This window comes from Epinephelus fuscoguttatus, linkage group LG6 (genome assembly GCF_011397635.1).
Source record: "Epinephelus fuscoguttatus linkage group LG6, E.fuscoguttatus.final_Chr_v1".
NCBI lineage: Eukaryota > Metazoa > Chordata > Actinopteri > Perciformes > Serranidae > Epinephelus > Epinephelus fuscoguttatus.
This window is the reverse complement of record NC_064757.1, coordinates 41,393,182-41,412,486: the sequence shown is the minus strand read 5'-3', so window position 1 is coordinate 41,412,486 and position 19,305 is coordinate 41,393,182. Positions and strand designations below refer to the sequence as shown.

Here is a 19,305-nt window from a genome sequence, read left to right as displayed (position 1 = left end):
GATGCAGCAGTCGGCTTTCATTGCTGCAAGTTTTCTGAAGACAGTTTGGTGTGTCTGGGCCTTTAGGTGGCAGAATGCTGTATCATGGCTGAAGATCTGTTTGCAAGACGGTCCTCAGTTAGTTTGTAAATTAAGATTTTGCATACAGTATGACAGAAACTAAATAGTCAAAATTTCTTTCCTTCTTTCTTTGTCCTACTTCTCTCTACAGTCAAAACACACAATCGACATCAATCGGCAACAATTTCTAAATCAATAATTTAATTCTTTTTCGAAGCAAAAATGCCAAAAATTTACCTCTTAAAATAAAAAAAATAATTAACAAATTAATCATTAGTTTCAGCCCTCCATTTTTCCTTCTTCTGTCTTTTGTCAGTCTTTACGTTTTTCTTTCATCTTTTCAATCAGTTCTTCCTACTTTTCTTTCTCTTTTTTAGTCTTTTTTTTATTCCTTGTTTCCGTTTTCTTCCTTTGGACTTCCTTCATTATTAAAAACTTTCCTTCCTTCCTTCTTTTTTCTTTCATACCCTCTGACCTTCCTAATTTTCTATTTCCCCTTCCCTCTATCATTTGTGTCCAACACAACAGCCTTTTTCACTATGAGTACTTTCGCTTGGTACTTGTGATATCTGAGTATGACCTGCTTGTTAAAGATAATCCACAGAGCTTGTTGTGAGCAGTTTCAGGTAGGAACTATTTTCTATCTACCAAACTACACCCTCCAAACGTATCACCGTGCAGAAGGAAGTGTGCATCTACTCATTGTTGTTGTTTGTGCATTGATTGGTTGCGGGTCTAGTTTGGTAGCAGGAAAATAGTTCCTTCATGAAACTGCTCACAACAAGCTCTGTGGATTATCTTGAGCAAGCAGGTTGTTATCTGGAAAGAGACATTGATGTTGAAGGTTTTTTTTGGCGCTCTGACAACCAGAAGCTGAGTACCATCAAGTTTGAGATCTCCAACACCCTGCAGCTCACACCGAAACTCTGTAGACTAATAAATAGCACCACAGGTGAGAGGACAAATATGTATTTTTGATTTTGGGGTGAACTGTCCCTTTAAGTAAATGATACTTTAAAGGACTTCTTCCACCGCTATGTGTCTGAGCGTTTGTGTGCGTTCCTGAGCCACCAGGACGCCCACATTCACATTACTCACCACATTTTTAGTCTGAGTGATAAATATTTTGTCTCCTGTGAAAAGATGACTATTTGCAGCCTCTGGGCTCCGTCCGACAATGAATCAAGTAAAACAGCGAAAACATAAACTCATCATGAGCTGTCAAAGTTCACCGTTGTGCATTTTAACAGCTGCAGCCAGAGGCCGCGAGAAGAAGACATCACTTCCTTTGGGGAGTTGTAAACCGAAAAGGTTAAGAGTCACGGTTGGATGCAAACTATAGATCATGAGACCCGGTCGCTGCTCAGAGAGGTGAGCGGCGCAGGAGGTGGGTGGTCTGTTTATCCACCTTATCGTGCGTAATAAATTATCACTTTGGGCTTCATAAAACCCGAACAGATGACATGCACTCATTTATTTTTTCAACCCACATCGTCTCCTCCCACCTCGCTGTGTCATTACTCTGAGTCTGCAGCGTGTTACATTGTCATTCACAGAGGATGAGAAATCAGTTTCAAAGGGCCAGTGTGCATGAGGGGACCAGACTGCCTCATTTCCATAAGGTTTGGTTATACAATACATGCTGGGCTTATTAGTGACACATGTTTTAAACATGAGGATCAGGTTGAGGGAAGAAGGCTCTGCATGCTCACATTTATTCACTGCAGAGCGCCGTGTTCATGTCGTACAACATGAAGCACACTGTGACAAAAGGCCTTTTGACTTTCATGTTGGAAAACTTAACAAGACTTCCTGCTCTTATTAAATAACCTTTGTGTTGTTTCTTGTCTCAGTGAGCGAGCTGTGTGCGCAGGAAATGATCTGATGTGACACGTTAAAGATCCTGCAGTTGGATTTGATCCTAATAAAATTAATGTAAAACTTTCTATACCAGGTTAAAATGGGTTACAGGTAAATTAAAAAGCCACGATGACGATGTGTTTGTGTCCTCCTGCCTGGAGTCTTCACAAAATTTTATTGGCTTTTGCTGATCCAATTAGAAGATTGTGTTCAGAATTTCCAAACCTTGTCAGAGGATTTGAGGACATCAGGAGCTAATGGTGCGTTCGTTTTGTACTCGGAGGTCGGAAATTCCCAGTTCCCAGTCGGAAGTTTAAACTCAAACACACCCTGAGATCGGATTTCCAACTCGGAAATTCGTAGCAACCACATCAACACCAACTTACAAATTCAAGATGGCTGCTGGTCACATAGATAGTGAGTAAACACTCTGCTAAAGTACTGTTTATCGCACTTTTATCTTATTTGTTTTACATTCGGTCAGCCTCGTCTGCAGCGTTCATCAGTTGGAGTGCATGATGGGCAACAAAGGCTTTCTTGTGGGCGTCCATGTTTCTTTCCGACTTGTGCGCCGTCGTCAACTAGAATGCAAAAGCTGTTGTGAACTCGGAGGTGACGTCATTCCTTCATCTGACTTCCGACCTCCGAGTACAAAACGAACACACCATTAGCCCAGATCTCTGTAGGGGAAGTCTGGGGTGGATCCTCCCCTGGGAATTTTTTTTCATGAAGAAGCTCTATTTTGATGTTTTTTATGCAGTCTGGCGTCCTTCATTCATTCATTTTCCAGGGTCACGCTGGGGGGGCTGGAGCCTATCCCAGCTGACACTGGGTGAGAGGCAGGGTTCACCCTGGACAGCTCACCAGACTATCACAGGGCTGACACATAGAGACAGACAACCATTCACACTCACATTCACACCTACGGACAATTTAGAGTCACCAGTTAACCTGCATGTCTTTGGACTGTGGGAGGAAGCTGGAGTACCTGGAGATGCAAACTCCACACAGAAGGGCTCCCCCAACTTGAGGTTTGAACCAGGAACCCTCTTGCTCGCTTCTTGCTTGTACTTGATTTGATGTATTTCTATTTTATGTTACTCTACTTCTACTCCTCTACATCTCAAAGGGAAATATTTTACTTTTTGCTCCACTACATTTATTTGTCTGCTTTAGTTACTTTGACAACTTAGAGTATAAATACAAAATATAATCAATAAATTATAGAATTATAGATTAAACTACCCAGCAGTATAAAGCTTTAAAAATTAGATCTACCAGCTGCAACACTGAAGTGACTATGTGTGCACGCAATCACACAAAATGTGTCACTTGAATGACACAGAGGACCCAAAATTTGCTTTATTGATCAACAATATCATGTTATTTTCAAGGGCTATAATTAGGGTTGGGATCCGGTTCTTTTTTGGAACTGGTTCCATCACATTTAGAGTAACGGTTCCTGCAAACGGTTCCTAGATTGTAAAAAAAAAAACTGTCACGTGCATTTCCATTAGAGTGCGGCACGGGCCGCATATTTCTGTCCAAACCCGACCGAGCCCGACATTATTTAATGACTGAAGCACTGAGTTTGTGTCACACAGTTGTCATGGTTACAGGCTATTTAACAGGCCGGGCGTGCGCCGTGGGTGCTCAGCGGAAAGGGAGACCTCCGTGTTTGAGATGGGAGCGGGCGGTGGGAGGTCTGACGCTTCCAGCGAGGGGAGAGGGAGAAATAAAACAAAATAAGATAAAATAAGAGACACCTGTCTCCCTCTTTTATTTAATTTTCAGCGTTTAATCAAGGCAGAGGCAGGCGGCCGGAGGTCCGAGGCTTCCAGCGAGGGGAGCAGTATAAACAAACAGCCAATGTGGCCCAAGCATGAATGCATATAAGTATTTTTTATTACATTGCTGTGGTTAATTTGAGGTAATAGTGTTACTGTAGAAATCAGAGAATCACTTTTTGTTGCTATATATTCTCAGGGAGATGATACAAGCTCTAAATCTGAAATACACACCACACAAATGTGTAATTTCATCTAATTGTACTGTGCAACAGTTAGAATAAAGTTTTTGTATTTGTATGATTGCATTTGTGTTTATTATATACTTGTCTAAGTATAGCAAGTATAATGAATATAATGTAGGAATAGATAAGAGGAATCGGTAAGGAATCGGAATCGTTAAAATCCTAACAAGTCCCAACCCTAGCTATAATGCACAAACAAAATGACACATTATTGGATCAGGCGCTTCTTTTTCTTGTACATCTACCCTTTTTAGATCCAGGGCTATTTGTAAAACATTCAGGGCTAAAGCCTCGGACGCCCAGGCCTGACCTAAAGATGCATGGAATCACATTAGGCTCGTTCGTGATGAGCCAACCTGTTCTCACTCCCAACTTGTCAAGTACCACCACTTTGCCAGTGACGTCGTCGTCAGATACAGAGGCACCTTTTGCGGCAGTATGAAATGCACTGCCACCAACTACCATTGTTTAAAGAGCAAGAAAGTCCATATGGGGTGGGTGGCAAGGGTGGTAAATGGTTTCAAACAAACTCTGGACTTTTACCTGGGAGGCTGCTGTTCATTCCCCGTGTGAAATCAACTCAGTGGAGTTAACTCAATAATAACAGAGTGTGCTCGCATGTGTAAACTTAAGTACAATAAACCTACAAAAGTATTATACCTGTGTTGTAAGTTTATTCTGAAAGTGTGCATGTGTGACTGTGTGCATGTAACAAGCAGAAACTGTACATTTCCTGTGCATCATATTTTGACACGTGGCGTCACTGACAAAGCGCCAGTATTTGACGAGTTAGGATGAGAACGTGCAGAACTGATTATCTGCTATTGCCGCACAAAGCATGCTGGTTAGATTTGGGTCCAACTCAACTACAACTTGCTCTGACGTCACGTAGGCGTGAGCAACAATAACCTCACAAGATTGAGGCAGTCGCAGTTTGCTGCAGCTGCTCTCAACCATCTACAAGACCCAGGGCATGATGGGAAATGCCTGGCTGTCACCTGATCAAAGAGCTGATTGGCTCTTAGTTTCAACGTTTCAAAGTCCTAATTTTCTGTGTAGTTGTAATATTCAGTGCTAGATTGTATTTACAAGTTTGATGTAGTGCAATGACTGTTAAATCAGTTAACACACTCATCTTGTGTGGTTGATGATAATACGTGGTCTGCAGACTACAGGTAGCCCACAGATGGACCTAACAGGATGTAAATATATCTGTGACTTCCTGTTCATCCTGTGAAGGCTGCTGGAAACTGTCCGACTTGACTGCAGCTTTCTTTCACCGCCCCCTGCTGCTGCTGCCTGATCTCGTCTGCTCTCCAGGAGAGGTGCAGCTCGTCTTGAAGGAGCATATTTCTATCTTTAGGCCTGTTGTCAGGTTGAGAATGTAAAAATAGAGGTTTATCTATACTGAACAGATTAAAGCCCTGCTACAGTATACCTGTATTTTATATGCTGTAATTTTCTGTGACATTAAAATACATTAAATAAGGAAAAACACATTTGTAAAAGTGGAGCAACGACTGCTCACACTGACTGTTATAAACTGTAAACTCACATATACTTCTGTGTGGAGTTTCCATGTTCTCCCTGTGTCAGCGTGGGTTTCCTCCAGGTGCTCCAGCTTCCTCCCACAGTCCAAAGACATGCAGGTTAACTGGTGACTCTAAATTCGTCTGTAGGTGTGAATGTGAGTGTGAATGGTTGTCTGTCTCTATGTGTCAGCCCTGTGATAGTCTGGTGACCTGTCCAGGGTGAACCCTGCCTCTCACCCAGTGTCAGCTGGGATAGGCTCCAGCCCCCCCACGACCCCCAACAGGATAAGCAGCCATGGAAACTGAATGAAAGAATGAATATGTTTTAGAGTATGACTGGATTATTAAATTCATGGGCTGAAGAAATGCCACTGAATCAACAGATATCAGTGGTATCAAGTGTAGAGTGTCTCAAATTCCAGGGTTCTCTAACTTTGCAAGTTTCAGTGTTACTCCCGTCACTCAACCCTTTCCCACCGTATAGTAGTTAATCCCCTAAATGTTTCCAGCTATGTCAAATGATTTCTGCAGCTCTGTCTGATTCCTTTGCATTTAGCAGATCCATTAGTCATGTGACTTATAAATCCTCATACAGTGAAGACATATAAAACAATCTTATATTCATCAGTGATAGCCGTGGCTGGAGGCACTATGTTTCCTGGTTGGTTGTCCACCCGTCCATCCGGCTGTGTGCCTCAAGCTAATTCTTTCAAATTTGGCACAAACGTCCACTTGGACTCACCAATGAACTGTTTAGAATTTGGTGGTCAAAGGTCAAAGTCACTGTAACCTTGTCCATCTCATTCTGGTGAACGCAATGGGCCCTATTTAGATGGTCTAAAACGCGAAGCGCCAGGCGTGCGGCGCATGGGCGTGTCCCAGTCACTTGCTAGTTAGACAGCGCGTTTTTAGACTGTGCGGGCGTGGGATTACTAATACAAGAAAGATCTTACTAAATATCTGTAGACTCACAAGTCAGTCTTTAGACACTTTGCTTAACTAAAGACTGATGATTTTGTGTTTAGATGGGCGGATACAATTTCAGAGTTTAAAAAAACTCCCTGTGTTGCAGAACCAATAGTAAATCCGAAGGGCGGTCCTTCTGTGGCTCGCTGAACTCTTGTGCTTGTAAACATAGTCCCACTAGAAACACGTGTAGCGGCACAAAATGGCTCAGCCGCGCTCGCAGAAAACGCCGTCAAAGTTAGTGGATGTTTGTCGCGTTTGCGGCGACACATTCTCGCCAACTAAAAGAAACAAACATAATCTTTCACAAGGCCATGACTCATCCATCCGGCCGGACTATAGAGGGAATCGCCTTGTTGTTTACAAATACTTCCGGGTAGAAAACCAGCAGAGCTTTTGGAGTTTTTCACATTTTTCACATCACTGTATCAACATTTAGACTAATCCGATGTTTGTAAAGTCTATAAACACAATGTTTGAACAAACATTACTATTTCTTAGCCGTTAGCGGTGTCTGTAATAGGTAATAACTCATTAAACGGTCCGTGAAATAAATATCTTTTCCAGCGGATATCTTAGTTACAACATGATTGAGCTAGCAAAGCAGTTTTGTGTTGCTATGTGTGGTATTTATTCAGTTTTGGGAAATCACGATGTCTAGAAAGCATCAGTGGCTGCAGCTGACAGGGACAGCTAACAGCAGCAGCAAAGCTAACATCAGGACGTCATCTGTTAAAAGCCTCCCGTTGTCGGATACGACATGAAACTACTCCAGTTAGCTCAATCATGTTGTAACTAAGACATCCGCTGGAAAAAAAAAAAAAAAAATCTTCACGGATGAGCACACGTTTGATAAAATGGAGTTAAATCTCTCGGCATCCATTTTCAAGCTCTCTGTGTGTTTGTTTCCTTGCGGACGAGAAAAGGGGGAGCGCACATTTCCAAGAAGGCGTGTCCTTTTCAAAAAATGCAAGAGGCGTTGCTTTGTTGCCGGCCGTTTTCGCCGGTGTGTTAAACACACTTTAGAAAGGAGCGTCCCCAGACTATCAGAAGGCGGAGATCTCTGATTGTCTGGTGACGAGACTAAAATTCATTCATTCATCTTCTAACCGCTTCATCCTCTTGAGGGTCGCGGGGGGGCTGGAGCCTATCCCAGCTGACATCGGGCGAGAGGCAGGGTTCACCCTGGACAGGTCGCCAGACTATCGCAGGGCTGACACATAGAGACAGACAACCATTCACACTCACATTCACGCCTACAGACAATTTAGAGTCACCAGTTAACCTGCATGTCTTTGGACTGTGGGAGGAAGCCGGAGTGCCCGGAGAGAACCCACCGGAACTAACTGTTGTATAATAATTGTTTTCACATGTTTCCTAGAGCTGTGTTCTGCCTCTTATTTGCATGTGTGTCCTCTCTACACTCAGATAACAATATAATAATATAATATAATGTAGCCTAGTATAACATGTTAAAATAAATGCAATGTGTGGGCTTTGGTTTTCAATCAAAAAAATGATTGGTCAGATAATTTCACAATTTCATTTGTCATTATTACAAATTATGATGATCATTATTACTGCGATTAGATCTTTCTGATTAATGACTGACCATTAAGACGTGTTTCTGATAAATATTTTAATGTGCACAATAATAACCTTTCACATTGTAATCATATTTTTATTTATCTTTTGCATATGTGTGGCTGCTTCTTGTGTGTCTGAGCAGAGTGCACGCGCGTTGTGCACCCGCCTAGAGACGCATATTACTAACTTGTTTAACAGCGAAATACTGCGCCGTTGACTTTAGACCGGGTTTTTGTTGGTCACTGGCGCATTTGCTTTTTACGTCATCTAACTAGCAACGCGCCATGACTGCGCCTGACCACTCCTCATTTTTAGACCAACACACCCAGAGAAGCGCATGTTCATTTGCTAGTTAGACGACGAGGGCGCAGGGCGTGAAAATGACAACTGCGCCTGCATCTAAATAGCAATGACACTTGTGACATGGATTACGCGCCCTCCGCCGTCTGCCTTAGACCATCTAAAGAGGGCCCAAGATCTCAAGATGGCCTTGAGGATTTTTCCCCAAATTTGGCACAAACGTCCAATTGGACTCAAGGACAAATTCATTCGAATTTGGTGGTCAAAGGTCACAGTGACTTCACAAAACATGTTTTTGGCCATAACTCAAGACACTAATTATTCAGACAAATGTCTGAGAGGGTTTAATGATGAAGTGATGACATTTTATATCCAAAAGGTCAGCTTCACTATGGCATCATTAAGTTCTACAAAAACACTTCTCTGGCCGTTACTCAGCACGATAACTCAGGAACAGAAGAAGAGACATTTGGTCGGATACTGAGTTTGTGACATTAATCTTGGTTAACCACCTTCTGTATCTTCTCTGTCACCAGTTTAAAGATGTCTGCGATGCATTCATGTTCTAGAATTTGTAGCTTCTTTGCAGCAACATCTATATTTGAGGCATTGTCTCCTGTCACAGCTATATATGAGTGTGGACAGACATGGATGTAAACTGTAATCTAACTGGTAGGTGGAGGGATTATTTGTCTAAATGATCCTTAATGTCCTTTTTTGAGGTCTGAAGCCGTACTGTCCCCTGGAGGCAGCATTTTGAGATCAACTTACTTCCTTAATTTGATACACTTGTGTCAGGGAGGACGTACTGTAATACAGACATTGTTAAATCAATGAAATAACAGCTGGGAGAGAGGTGATCGTTTTTTATGGGACAGGTGGAGCTCCTGTTTTATTGGAAAGAAGTGTTGATTTACACGTGTTTATACCTGCTGGTACAGAGATAATCTTTTATTAGATACGTTTTATTACATAATAAATGACAGGAAGAGCACGGTGTGTATTTTTGCCTTTAACCGAAAATAGTGTTGTAAAACTTAATGAAACATTTATTTTTAAATTGTAAAGGCCTTTTTTATCATCAGAGTAACAAACCTACTACATGGCCAAAAGTATGTGGACACCCAAATATATGACATAGAACCATGGGCAGTAATGTGCTGCTGTAACAGCCTCCACTCCTCTGGTTTAAGCTTTTCCAATATTTTGGAAGCTGGCTGTCCAGCACAGATGTTGGGTGATGAGGTCTGGCTCACAGACTGTGTTCCAGTTCATCCTAAAGGTGTTGGATAGGGTTGAGGTGAAGGTAGTGCAGATGAGTTCTTCCACACTAATCTGGGAAAACCATTTCTTTATGGAGCTTTGTGCACAGTGGTATTGTCATGTTGAAACAGAAAACGGACACAAACCCATGAAAAGAAGTCGGAAGCACAGTGAGGTTTAAAATATTATTGTATGTGTTTGAAGATTTCCCTTTATTGGAACTTAAAAACCCAAACCATAAAGACAGGGGTGTCCACACACTTTTGGCCATGTGGTGCATGTCAAACATCATAAAGAAATAAATTTACCCTGGACATAAAGTTGAATATATATCAAATATAGTTTGTTTTTTATCACTCCAAGCTTTAAGGATCCAGTATGTTGGATTTAGTGGCATCTAGTGGTGAAGTTGCAGATTGCAACCAACTGAAACAACTTTGTTTCACTCCCAACTCATCAAATACTGACGCTTGATCAGCGGCTCGTCGGCCTCAGACACCAACACATAGAGGCATGCTTTGGCAGTACAATGAAACGAACTGGGCAGAGGCAGTTGTCGACACTCAGGGCAACTACCGTAGTATAAAAAGCAAGGAGTGCATTGGGGTGAAGTGAATGGGTTAAACAAACTACTGACTTCCAAAACCAAAAGTCATTTGAGTTGTTTTACTAATGACGGAGTGTGCTAATATATTTAGCATACTATGCAACATATGTCACATGATGTAACATTACTTAGTAACAAGTTATTTTGAGGAAAACCATGATGTTTTTTTCTAAATCTAATCAAAGCCTTGTGTGAAAAAGCTGCTCTTGATTGGTCAGAATTTCCATGTGGGAAAAATCCAGGAAGTAAAGCAAACGTTGAAGAAGAGTACACTTGCAAGATAAATGTGACACTTTCTAATGTCACAATGGAGGGACAACTACGCAGGTTGATTTTAGCGCTGCTCATCGTGGACTATATTGCTGTCATTGTTCATTTTAGTCAAAGCATACAGTTTGAAAACGAGGCGCGGCTCCAACTAGAAAACAATGTTTTGATGCATTGGATGTGCTGAATGTGCATATTAAGGCAGTACAGGAGGAGGTGCACATTAATAATCCTCCAGGACTGTAACATGCTCATGTTTAACCCAAACAATGTGTCATGTGACTGCAGTTGCTTCACATCCAGGTCGGAACACCTTCTCACCACAAACGAACCGCACCAGAGTTCCTTTGGAACCGGACTGAGACCACCTCTTCAAGAAGGTCCCAGTCCGGTTGTTTTGGTGCACACCTGAGTGTGATTGCTGTGTTCACACCTGCCCAAACGAACTGAATTTAGTGGGCAAACGCACTTGAGTTCAGTTGAACCGAACTAAACAGGGCAGGTGTGAAAGCACCCTGAATGACAAATACAGACTACTGCCATCTGCTGGTATGGAGGAGTATTTCCTTTCATGCAGGTGCAGAACATACGTGCTATTTGGCCACCAGTTGTAGTCTTTGTGGTGTCTTCATATGAGACTTTTTGGCAAAGACACAGGTAATGTGGGGCGTCGCAGCTTCCGTCGCCACTACCTCTCTGGAGTCGGTTTGTTGTGACTCAGCCTTTATTTTCAGTTGATTACAAACTAATGAAAATAGTTATGAATATTCCATTTTTGCCATTGATTCCTCCTAAATCCTACAAAGCTGGACCTTTAAGTAACTGACCCCCAGCTGAAAAAACATCCAGGACCTAAAAGTGAATATTGTTTTCCACGTCATCACACTAAAATCTTTGCCTCTTACCAACCCTCCACCTGCACCCACTGCTGCTGCCTCCATTTTTAACACTCCTCCACCAGGCTGAGACTGACTGAGCCTGAGGGTATCATGGACCTTTAGCTGCCGTCTGTCTGGCTTCATTTTCCTCTCTTTTGTGTTTTCAACCTTCCTCAAACATCTCACCTTGCATCCTTTGATACCCGGGCCTTCTCGAAAGAGAATTTGGGCAGGACGCTGGAATCGTACGTCCTGGATGTGGGTTCTGCCGACACCCCAGCTTTGGCCCCTTTCCTCCTGTTAATGGTGTCCTTGATGCGAACGCTGAGGTTGGGGCTGCTCTTGCCGCTGGCTTTGATTGAAGGAGGCCTTGACACCAAACCTGCCGAGGTCTGGTTCTTCATCACATCCTGCACCTTGTTGAGCTGGATGCACTTGTTCTGCAGCTCCTCGCTCAGCTCGGCCAGAGCTCGAGTCTGTTTGGCCAGCTGCTCCTGAAGAGCCTTGATCTGCTGCTCTTTGGCACAAAGCTCCTCGTCCCTCCTCTTGCCCTCTCGCTCCAGCTCGTCCACTCGGGCCCTCAGAGAGTCCAGGGACGAGTTTTTGAACCCCTGATCTTTATAGATTCGGCTGTTGGAGGAACCAGCAGAGCCGTCCGCGTGTTTGTAACGCTTTGATTTCATCGAACCGTTCCCCATCTTGTCACCTGAAGACACACCAGAGAGTCAAAATCAATATTTGTGAAAGTGATTTAAAAAGTTCAGATGGAGGAGAGGTGAGTTTTTCCAGCAGTGCAGTGACATTTAGCAGGAAAAGGTCTGTTTGAGGAAGCTGGGAGTGAGGTTTCAAACAAAAGAGCTGACGCTGTGCGGAGAGAAAACCGGAGAAAGAGAGAGGAGAGACAGCAAATCAGTATATAATGGTCAGTGAGTGTCTTGTCCATTTATTATTCAGAAGGCAGGAAGTATTACATTACATCAACAGTCACTCCCTGCTCAGACACAAGCAGAGAGCCAGATGCTCTTTAGGAGGCTTATAAAATATGAAAACCAATCAAAACATACAACTTTAACAGAATAACTGTATTTCAGAGTGATCTTTAAGTTTCTGTCCACATGGTGAGAGAGTATCTGGGAAAAATGTCCCAGAACAATCCTGGTTTTGTTGTGTGGGACTGTCGCCCACTCACACATACAGTAGACTTCATTCAACGCATTCCTGCTCGGATACAGAGAGTGCATGTCAGATCAGGCTGTTCCCAAAAACCAGCCTGACGAAATCATCATTTATCATCATTTAAAAACTTATTCAGAGAGATTACAACTTAATTTCACTTTATTTTTTCATTTTGTTTAAAAGCTTAAACTCAATAAGTGCCACACACAAAAAAATTACAGCAACAAATTTAATTAATTTGTATCATAAGAATAATCCCGTGACTGTTTCTGTGCGTAAAAGCGAGTAAAAACTGATCCAGTCAAGTTTAGCACAGACAGGATCGTGCACCTGCAACTTCCCCATGCCTCGTCATTCTTCTCCACAGACACAGTGATGGATGAGTCGGTGTTTGGTTCAGAGGATCAGTCTGCACTCACCTGATTTGAGTTTTCACAGCCTTTAATCGAGCCTGGAGCAGGATTTAACAGAAGAAATAATGTGTCCGCACATTCGAGCATCTGCGGAGAGACGGTCCACCAACAGCACCGGTCGCATCCTCTCCTCCCTCTGTCTCTGTCTCTGCTTCTCTCGCGCTCTCTGTCCTCATCCGGCTGTGCGCGTTCTCGTGTGCGCGAAGACCGTTTTGATCGGTGAGTCAGGTGAGAGACATAGAAATGATGTATTTATCTATGACGGTGACGAATACTTTATATTCGCTGTAACAGTAGGGCTAAAATAAGCGCAAGATCAACTCTTAATGTTTGGGAAATCACTTGTAAATAAACTTCAATTTCTTTTTTAATTTATTTTAATAATATTTTATCTAACCGGGAAAACCTCATTAGGGAGTGTTCTTTATTTATCAGAGGAGAAAGTAGGCCGACACATTCTCACTCTGACCTCGTCACATATTGACGTTTAGTCATTGAGGGTTTTGGTCATGGACGTTTGGACCCTGGGTGTGTTGGTTGTTCTTCAGCCTGTCACATGTATTGTCTTCTTTCAAATTACACTTCCGTTTTCACAGGAAATGTGCAATTTGCATGAAGTCTCTTTCAAAATAAATGCACGATGCCCGTACAACACTGCGAATTGACATTTGGAAAATGATTACGTTTAGCCAACACACACACACACATGGTTGGGTTTAGGAAAAAAAGAGCAGGGTTTGGCTTTATAATCTTATGGGATGTGAACACCAGCCTCCTGCGTGAACGTCAGTGGTTGTTGGACCCATCCACCACCTGTCAATCCCACCCTGCTTGGACATTTCCCCTTGATGCCACCAGGCGCTGTTAAAGCAGCTGTGCGGAACTTTTTACCATTTATAAAACTGTCCCTAGTTCGTATCACCCCCTCTTAAAGAGCCGCATATTTATTTGAACCCAACAGCGACAAAAAGGCATTTCTCTATATGGCTATTTAGCGTAGCCTCGGTCGGGTTGGACACAGCGGAAGTCAGCAAACCAGAATATGGCACCTGGAGGCGGAAGTAAGTCTGCACGCCCGCAGTGGCCCGCAGCCATTAAACCACAGAAGAAGAAGGAGCCGTGTTTACGAGTAGGATTTAAGAAACAGGCTAAATGACATGTAGTAGGGAGTAGTCTCTTGTACAGTAGGTGGTGGTATGCACCTGGAAGTTGTTTGTGATCCGCCAATAAATTGAGAGAAGAAGAAGAACCGTGTTTACAGAGAGTGTTCTTTGAGTAAGCGGTACACAGCGGGCATTGCTGAACACATAACAGTTTTACCAGATGTATCTATAAGGACTTGGTTGTACTTTCGATGTCATGGCGGATAAAGAAGGAGCACCATCTAAAAGAAAAAGAACAGAAGAAGGCTAAACGGGACAGTGATAGGGCTCGAGCCCAAACGCACGTAAACCTCGGTCGGGCATTCACCAAGTGGAGAGAGCTGAGAGATTTGAAAGGTTTTAAAACTGATCCCGAGTTGGCCCTTTTCCTAATCGACAGGTATGTCATTTTTGTTTTTATTTAGAGAATATACCGCAACTTGTTAGACGTTGTTTCACTTCAATATATGACGACATGGAAGTTATAAGCAAGCTAAATGTAACGTTAGCTGATGTGAACTGCTTTTGTCTAGTAACGTTACAACAAACGCCACAAAATTATCTGTGACTGTGACCGTGAACACAAATACACAGCAGGCAGTTGTCCTCAGTTTATAAGAAATTCAGAGCTACACCAGAGCATTTATGATTTTCCTCTCGCTCTCCAAAACAAATGCATGCGGTAATGAAGCCGAATGCCGGCTGCAGTCGGAATTTTACGACACCAGGCTGTGGGTGTCATACCACTTCGACCAAAGGAGGCACTATAATCAACGAAAACGTGAAGTTCCGCACAGCTGCTTTAAATAGCTGCTTCATAGCAACTGACTGCATATCATGCTGACGTGAAAAGACAGCATTTCTTGTTGGTGTCTGATGCTGTAAGTCACTGACCGAGCATCGATCCATTTTTTTGGCGGCCAAATTTTAAACGAGACAAAGAAAAAAGTCATTTTGAGGAAACATCACTATTTTAAGTTCAGATTTGGTTATGGGTTTTTTTTCTGATAGAAGCACTTGTCACACACAATGTGTCCAAGGAGCGTCAGAAAATTGAAAATCCAAATTTCTGTTTTTACAGTTTCTAGCTTTGATAGATGGTGTAATTTCTGGAATTTTTTTCTTTAAAAATCTGCTGTAAAATAAATACAAAATATAACCCCTCCCCTAGTCTCGCTCACCAGACTTTCTCAAGAAAAGAAAGGTCTGGCTGGGCCGACTCTCGCTTTAAGATTGGAGAAAAAAAACGCCCTGGCTGCTTGTATTTCTTTCAACCAATCACAATCGTTCTGGGCAGTGCCACAGCAATGGTGCATTTGCAAAAATATTGCCGGGGGAAACAGGTTTTGGTGTAAAATGCCCACAAAAATATCACCTACAGGACGCAAACCATGGCAGAAAAATGGCTACATCCCCGCAAGATCAAACACTGCAAAAGTTAGTAAAGGACGTGTTGAAAACTGCTACACAACCGGAGGTGGTAGGGCGGGAATTCAGCGGGTGGCTCGTTCCGCCCAATGAGAGGCTGATCTCTGCAGCGAACTTCCACCCACTCAGACTACCCCTCCCCTAAGCCAAAGGGGAGGGGCTGGAGCCTATCCCAGCTGACATTGGGCGGGAGGCGGTAGAGTACACCCTGGACAGGTCACCAGACATCACAGGGCTGACACATATCTTTCACACATCTTTGGACTGTGGGAGGAAGCCGGAGTACCCGAAGAAAACCCAAGCTGACACATGCAAACTCTGCACAGAAGGGCTCCCCCACCCTGGGTTTGAACCAGGAACCCTCTTGCTGTGAGGAAACTAACCACTGTGCCACCGTGCTGCCCACTGAAATCATTTCATCCTAAAACTGAACCACAGTAAATGGCACCTTTTTAAACACTCAAATGTCTGTCAGTGACAATAGAAATAACAAGAACCAATCCAGAAGTGATTGAACACATTATACATACAATAAGACAAGCAGGCAGGAAAGGCTTAAGTGCAAGACGGGGATAATAAGGTGCAGAAATTTATGTTTGGATGTGATGCGTATTTGGTTTCTTAGAGAAGATGGGCATTTTGTCTGTGTGTGTGAGGCTGATGCAAATTTTCTTTTCCAGAGAGCCAGCCAGAAGAAAGAGCGTCAAACTTCTGCAGCACTGATGTGAATTCACAAAGTACTTTTACTATCTCAGATTTACCTGCAGACGGCAGAGGGGGAAGCATACTTGAAAGGCTTGAGGCTTGAGGCAGGATTCACAGCTATAACTTTATCAACAGAAGCATTTAATAAACAGGTAAATAAATATGCATGTCGTGCATCAGGGAATTTTCTTTTGAAGTGAGGGTGTGTAACTTTCTAAAAGATGAAACAACACGTTCTTCCTCTTACAAATAAAGTTAAATTCAACTTCAACTTCAACTTGATTTTGTCCCTAGAGGGCAATAAGTTGCACAGCATGTAAAAATACACATAAAAAAGACAGGAGGGAATACATAGGAATATAAATACTCAGTTATTGGGGGGAGGTGAGGGAAGCCAAATACAGTGATCTGAAATAACTGTGGTCATCAACAACAACCAGCCAAAAGAGTAGCCTCAGTACCAAGCTTGACTCTTTGATTCATAAGTTCAAGTCAACACACTCAGTTTGGCTGCTCCGTCTTAACTTGATCTGGCCTGACCATTAGCTTATGGTGGCTAATGTTACAGGATCCTGTATGTATGTGTCTATGTATGGAGCGTGAGATGGGTCGGCGGTTTGGCATGTGGTCTGCAGTGATGTGGGCGTTGTGCCAGACTGTCATGGTGAAGAGGGAGCTGAGCCAGAAGGCAAAGCTTTTGATTTACCAGTCCATCTACGTCCCAACCCTCACCTATGGTCATGAACTCTGGGTAGTGACCGAAAGAATAAGAGTGGCCGAAATGAGTTTCTTCAGATGGGTGTCTGGGCTCAGCCTTAGAGATAGGGTGAGGAGCTCAGACATCCGGAGGGAGCTCGGAGTAGAGCCGCTGCTCCTTTGCGTTTAAAGGGATCAGTTGAAGTGGTTCTGGCATCTGATCAGGATCCTCCTGGGCGCCTCCTGTCAGAGGTGTTTCGGGCAGTCCAACTGGTAGGAGGCCCCGGGGCAGACCCAGAACACACTGGAGGGATTATATAGCTCATCTGGCCTGGGAACGCCTTGGGGTCCCCCAGGAGGAGCTGAAAAGTGTTGCTGGGGAGAGGGACGTCTGGGATACTTTGCTCAGCCTTCTGCCCCCACTACCCAGCTTAAGAAAAGCACATAAAAATGGATGGATTATCCTTTATTTTAAGCTTGTGGAATTGTTGCTGACTCGCAAAATTTAAGGTTCGGACATACTCTCCACATTTAATGTCCTAGGACAGCTGTGGTCACGTGGACACGCACACGGTTCCATTCATAGTGCAAGTGTGGGTCCATGTCAGCCCCCAGCAGAAGACCAGAGGACTGGGAGGTGAGCTTACCGTCCTCCTGCTGCAAACATCAGGTGAAACGGAAACTAAGGAGACACTGCTGGGTCTGGAGCGAATGTTTTTGAATATCCAACTTGAAAACTAACGCCAACACTGGCTAGAGTGAAGTGTTTTGGACTTGACTGTGGTTGGGGACAACAGAGTGGAGTATGCATAGCTGGTATGCTTGCTATGCATACAGTGTATGTGGTCACAAAAAATAGCTGCACGCAGACATGTGCGGTCGCTCATGGACATGGGTGGATGATGACATTTACGTAAAGTGAACCCTTGTGGATACATGGACAAGGAAACTATGAATTGGTCTTAACGTAGGCTGACTTAAAGCTGCATCCAGGTTTTTTTTTGGCCACTTGGGGGCAGTAGAGCAAAATTAAAAAGCAGCATCTGATATAAATGATACAGTAACACATCAACTCTTAAGCAACATATTTGGCTCTTAGCTGCTAGATGTTCCACTTTCCTCACTAGCTAGCCGCTAACTTTGTCCGTCTGCTGTTTGGTGCTGAGCTTGTAGCGTACAGTGTGTTTATCTGAGCTTGTTTGCTTAACACAGCTCCCCACTGCTGCTGATGGAAACAACTGTTGAAGAAAGCAGTGAGAGTGAGTCAAACTGTAAAGCTGCAGGCCAGAGAGCCAAAACAATGAGCTGAAAGGCTTTAAAGCTCTCCATAAAGCTGGGGGGAAGTGCAGAGTTTACTCATAACTTACTGTTGGGTCATTAATCATATACAAAATATCATCAGAGGAGCTGTAAATGTTCAGTAATGTTCATGTCTTGTAAGCTGATAATGTTCTTCTCTTGGTCTCCATGTTTTCATATTACGCATTCAACTTTTTCAGACAAGCTGCAGTCTAGACCCAAAGCTGCAGTCTTTGACATCCACAAATGATTAATTGGTTTTCCCAGTGCGTTTGTCTGTGACGCCGGTCTGAGCAGCCTGGCCTGCAGCGCGTTTTATCGACAGACACAGAATAATGGCAGGTGTCCAGAGCTGATTCATCTGCAGCTCTCAGAGCACAACAAAGTAATGATAATCCAGGTCACTGACTCCCAACCTGAACCTGAGAGCAATCTGAGAGGCTGGCAAATGATCTGAGGACAGATTCTGAATGAGCAAATGTGTTCACACTGACGGCATCCAACTCTGTAACACACATTCTCCCAGTGGCTGAGCAGGGCTGCAGTAACTTGCTCAAGGGCACTCTGACAGAGCCCATATTGGAAGAATTGACTGTTTTGGCTGCGCGGTGGCTCAGTTTTTAACCCGCCACAACAAAGTCTGGGTTTAAACCCGCCAGGCAACTGGTTTGTGTTTGCAGTTTGCATGTTCTCCTCGTGTCAACACGTGTGTTTACTGGATATTCCAGTATATGGTAAGTTTAGTTGCATCATGACTTTATCTAAAAGTCAGTGTTGATTTATGGTGAGATTGTGATGAGAGGGCCAGGTAATGCATTAGGAAATGTATTACATTGTTCAGTCTGTTGCTCAATAGCTTTCTACCTCCAGTTTCCACAGGATAGCGCAGAGCAATATGCTGTAGCTGCAGTGTTGATATTTGAAAAGTCTCCAAAAAGCATGGCGTCAATTAAAGGTCATAGTATAGTGCAGTGGTTCATGACCTGTTCTGACCCCTGGAAATAAATCAATGTCCTGTAAACCATTATCATCTGTGGAATATGACCAGGTCGACCAATGTAACACCCCCTTGGATGGGAGCGCTGGTTTAAGGT

At 43.3% G+C, this 19,305-nt stretch overlaps 2 protein-coding genes across 2 annotated transcripts in view; both read right to left on the bottom strand.

The window, feature by feature from the left end:
• Positions 1 to 13,066, bottom strand: part of prkg2 (protein kinase cGMP-dependent 2) — a 54,725-nt gene extending 41,659 nt beyond the window's left edge. The window contains exons 1-2 of the mRNA XM_049578496.1: positions 12,948 to 13,066; positions 11,539 to 12,058 (exon numbers count right to left, since the gene is read on the bottom strand). Coding sequence (XP_049434453.1) covers positions 11,539 to 12,050 — 512 coding nt within the window. The 5' untranslated portion in view covers positions 12,051 to 12,058; positions 12,948 to 13,066. The remainder of the gene's footprint in view (positions 1 to 11,538; positions 12,059 to 12,947) is intronic.
• cds1 (CDP-diacylglycerol synthase (phosphatidate cytidylyltransferase) 1) overlaps positions 1 to 19,305 on the bottom strand; it is a 453,066-nt gene that overhangs the window by 101,863 nt on the left and 331,898 nt on the right. The gene's annotated exons all lie outside the window — the stretch shown is intronic.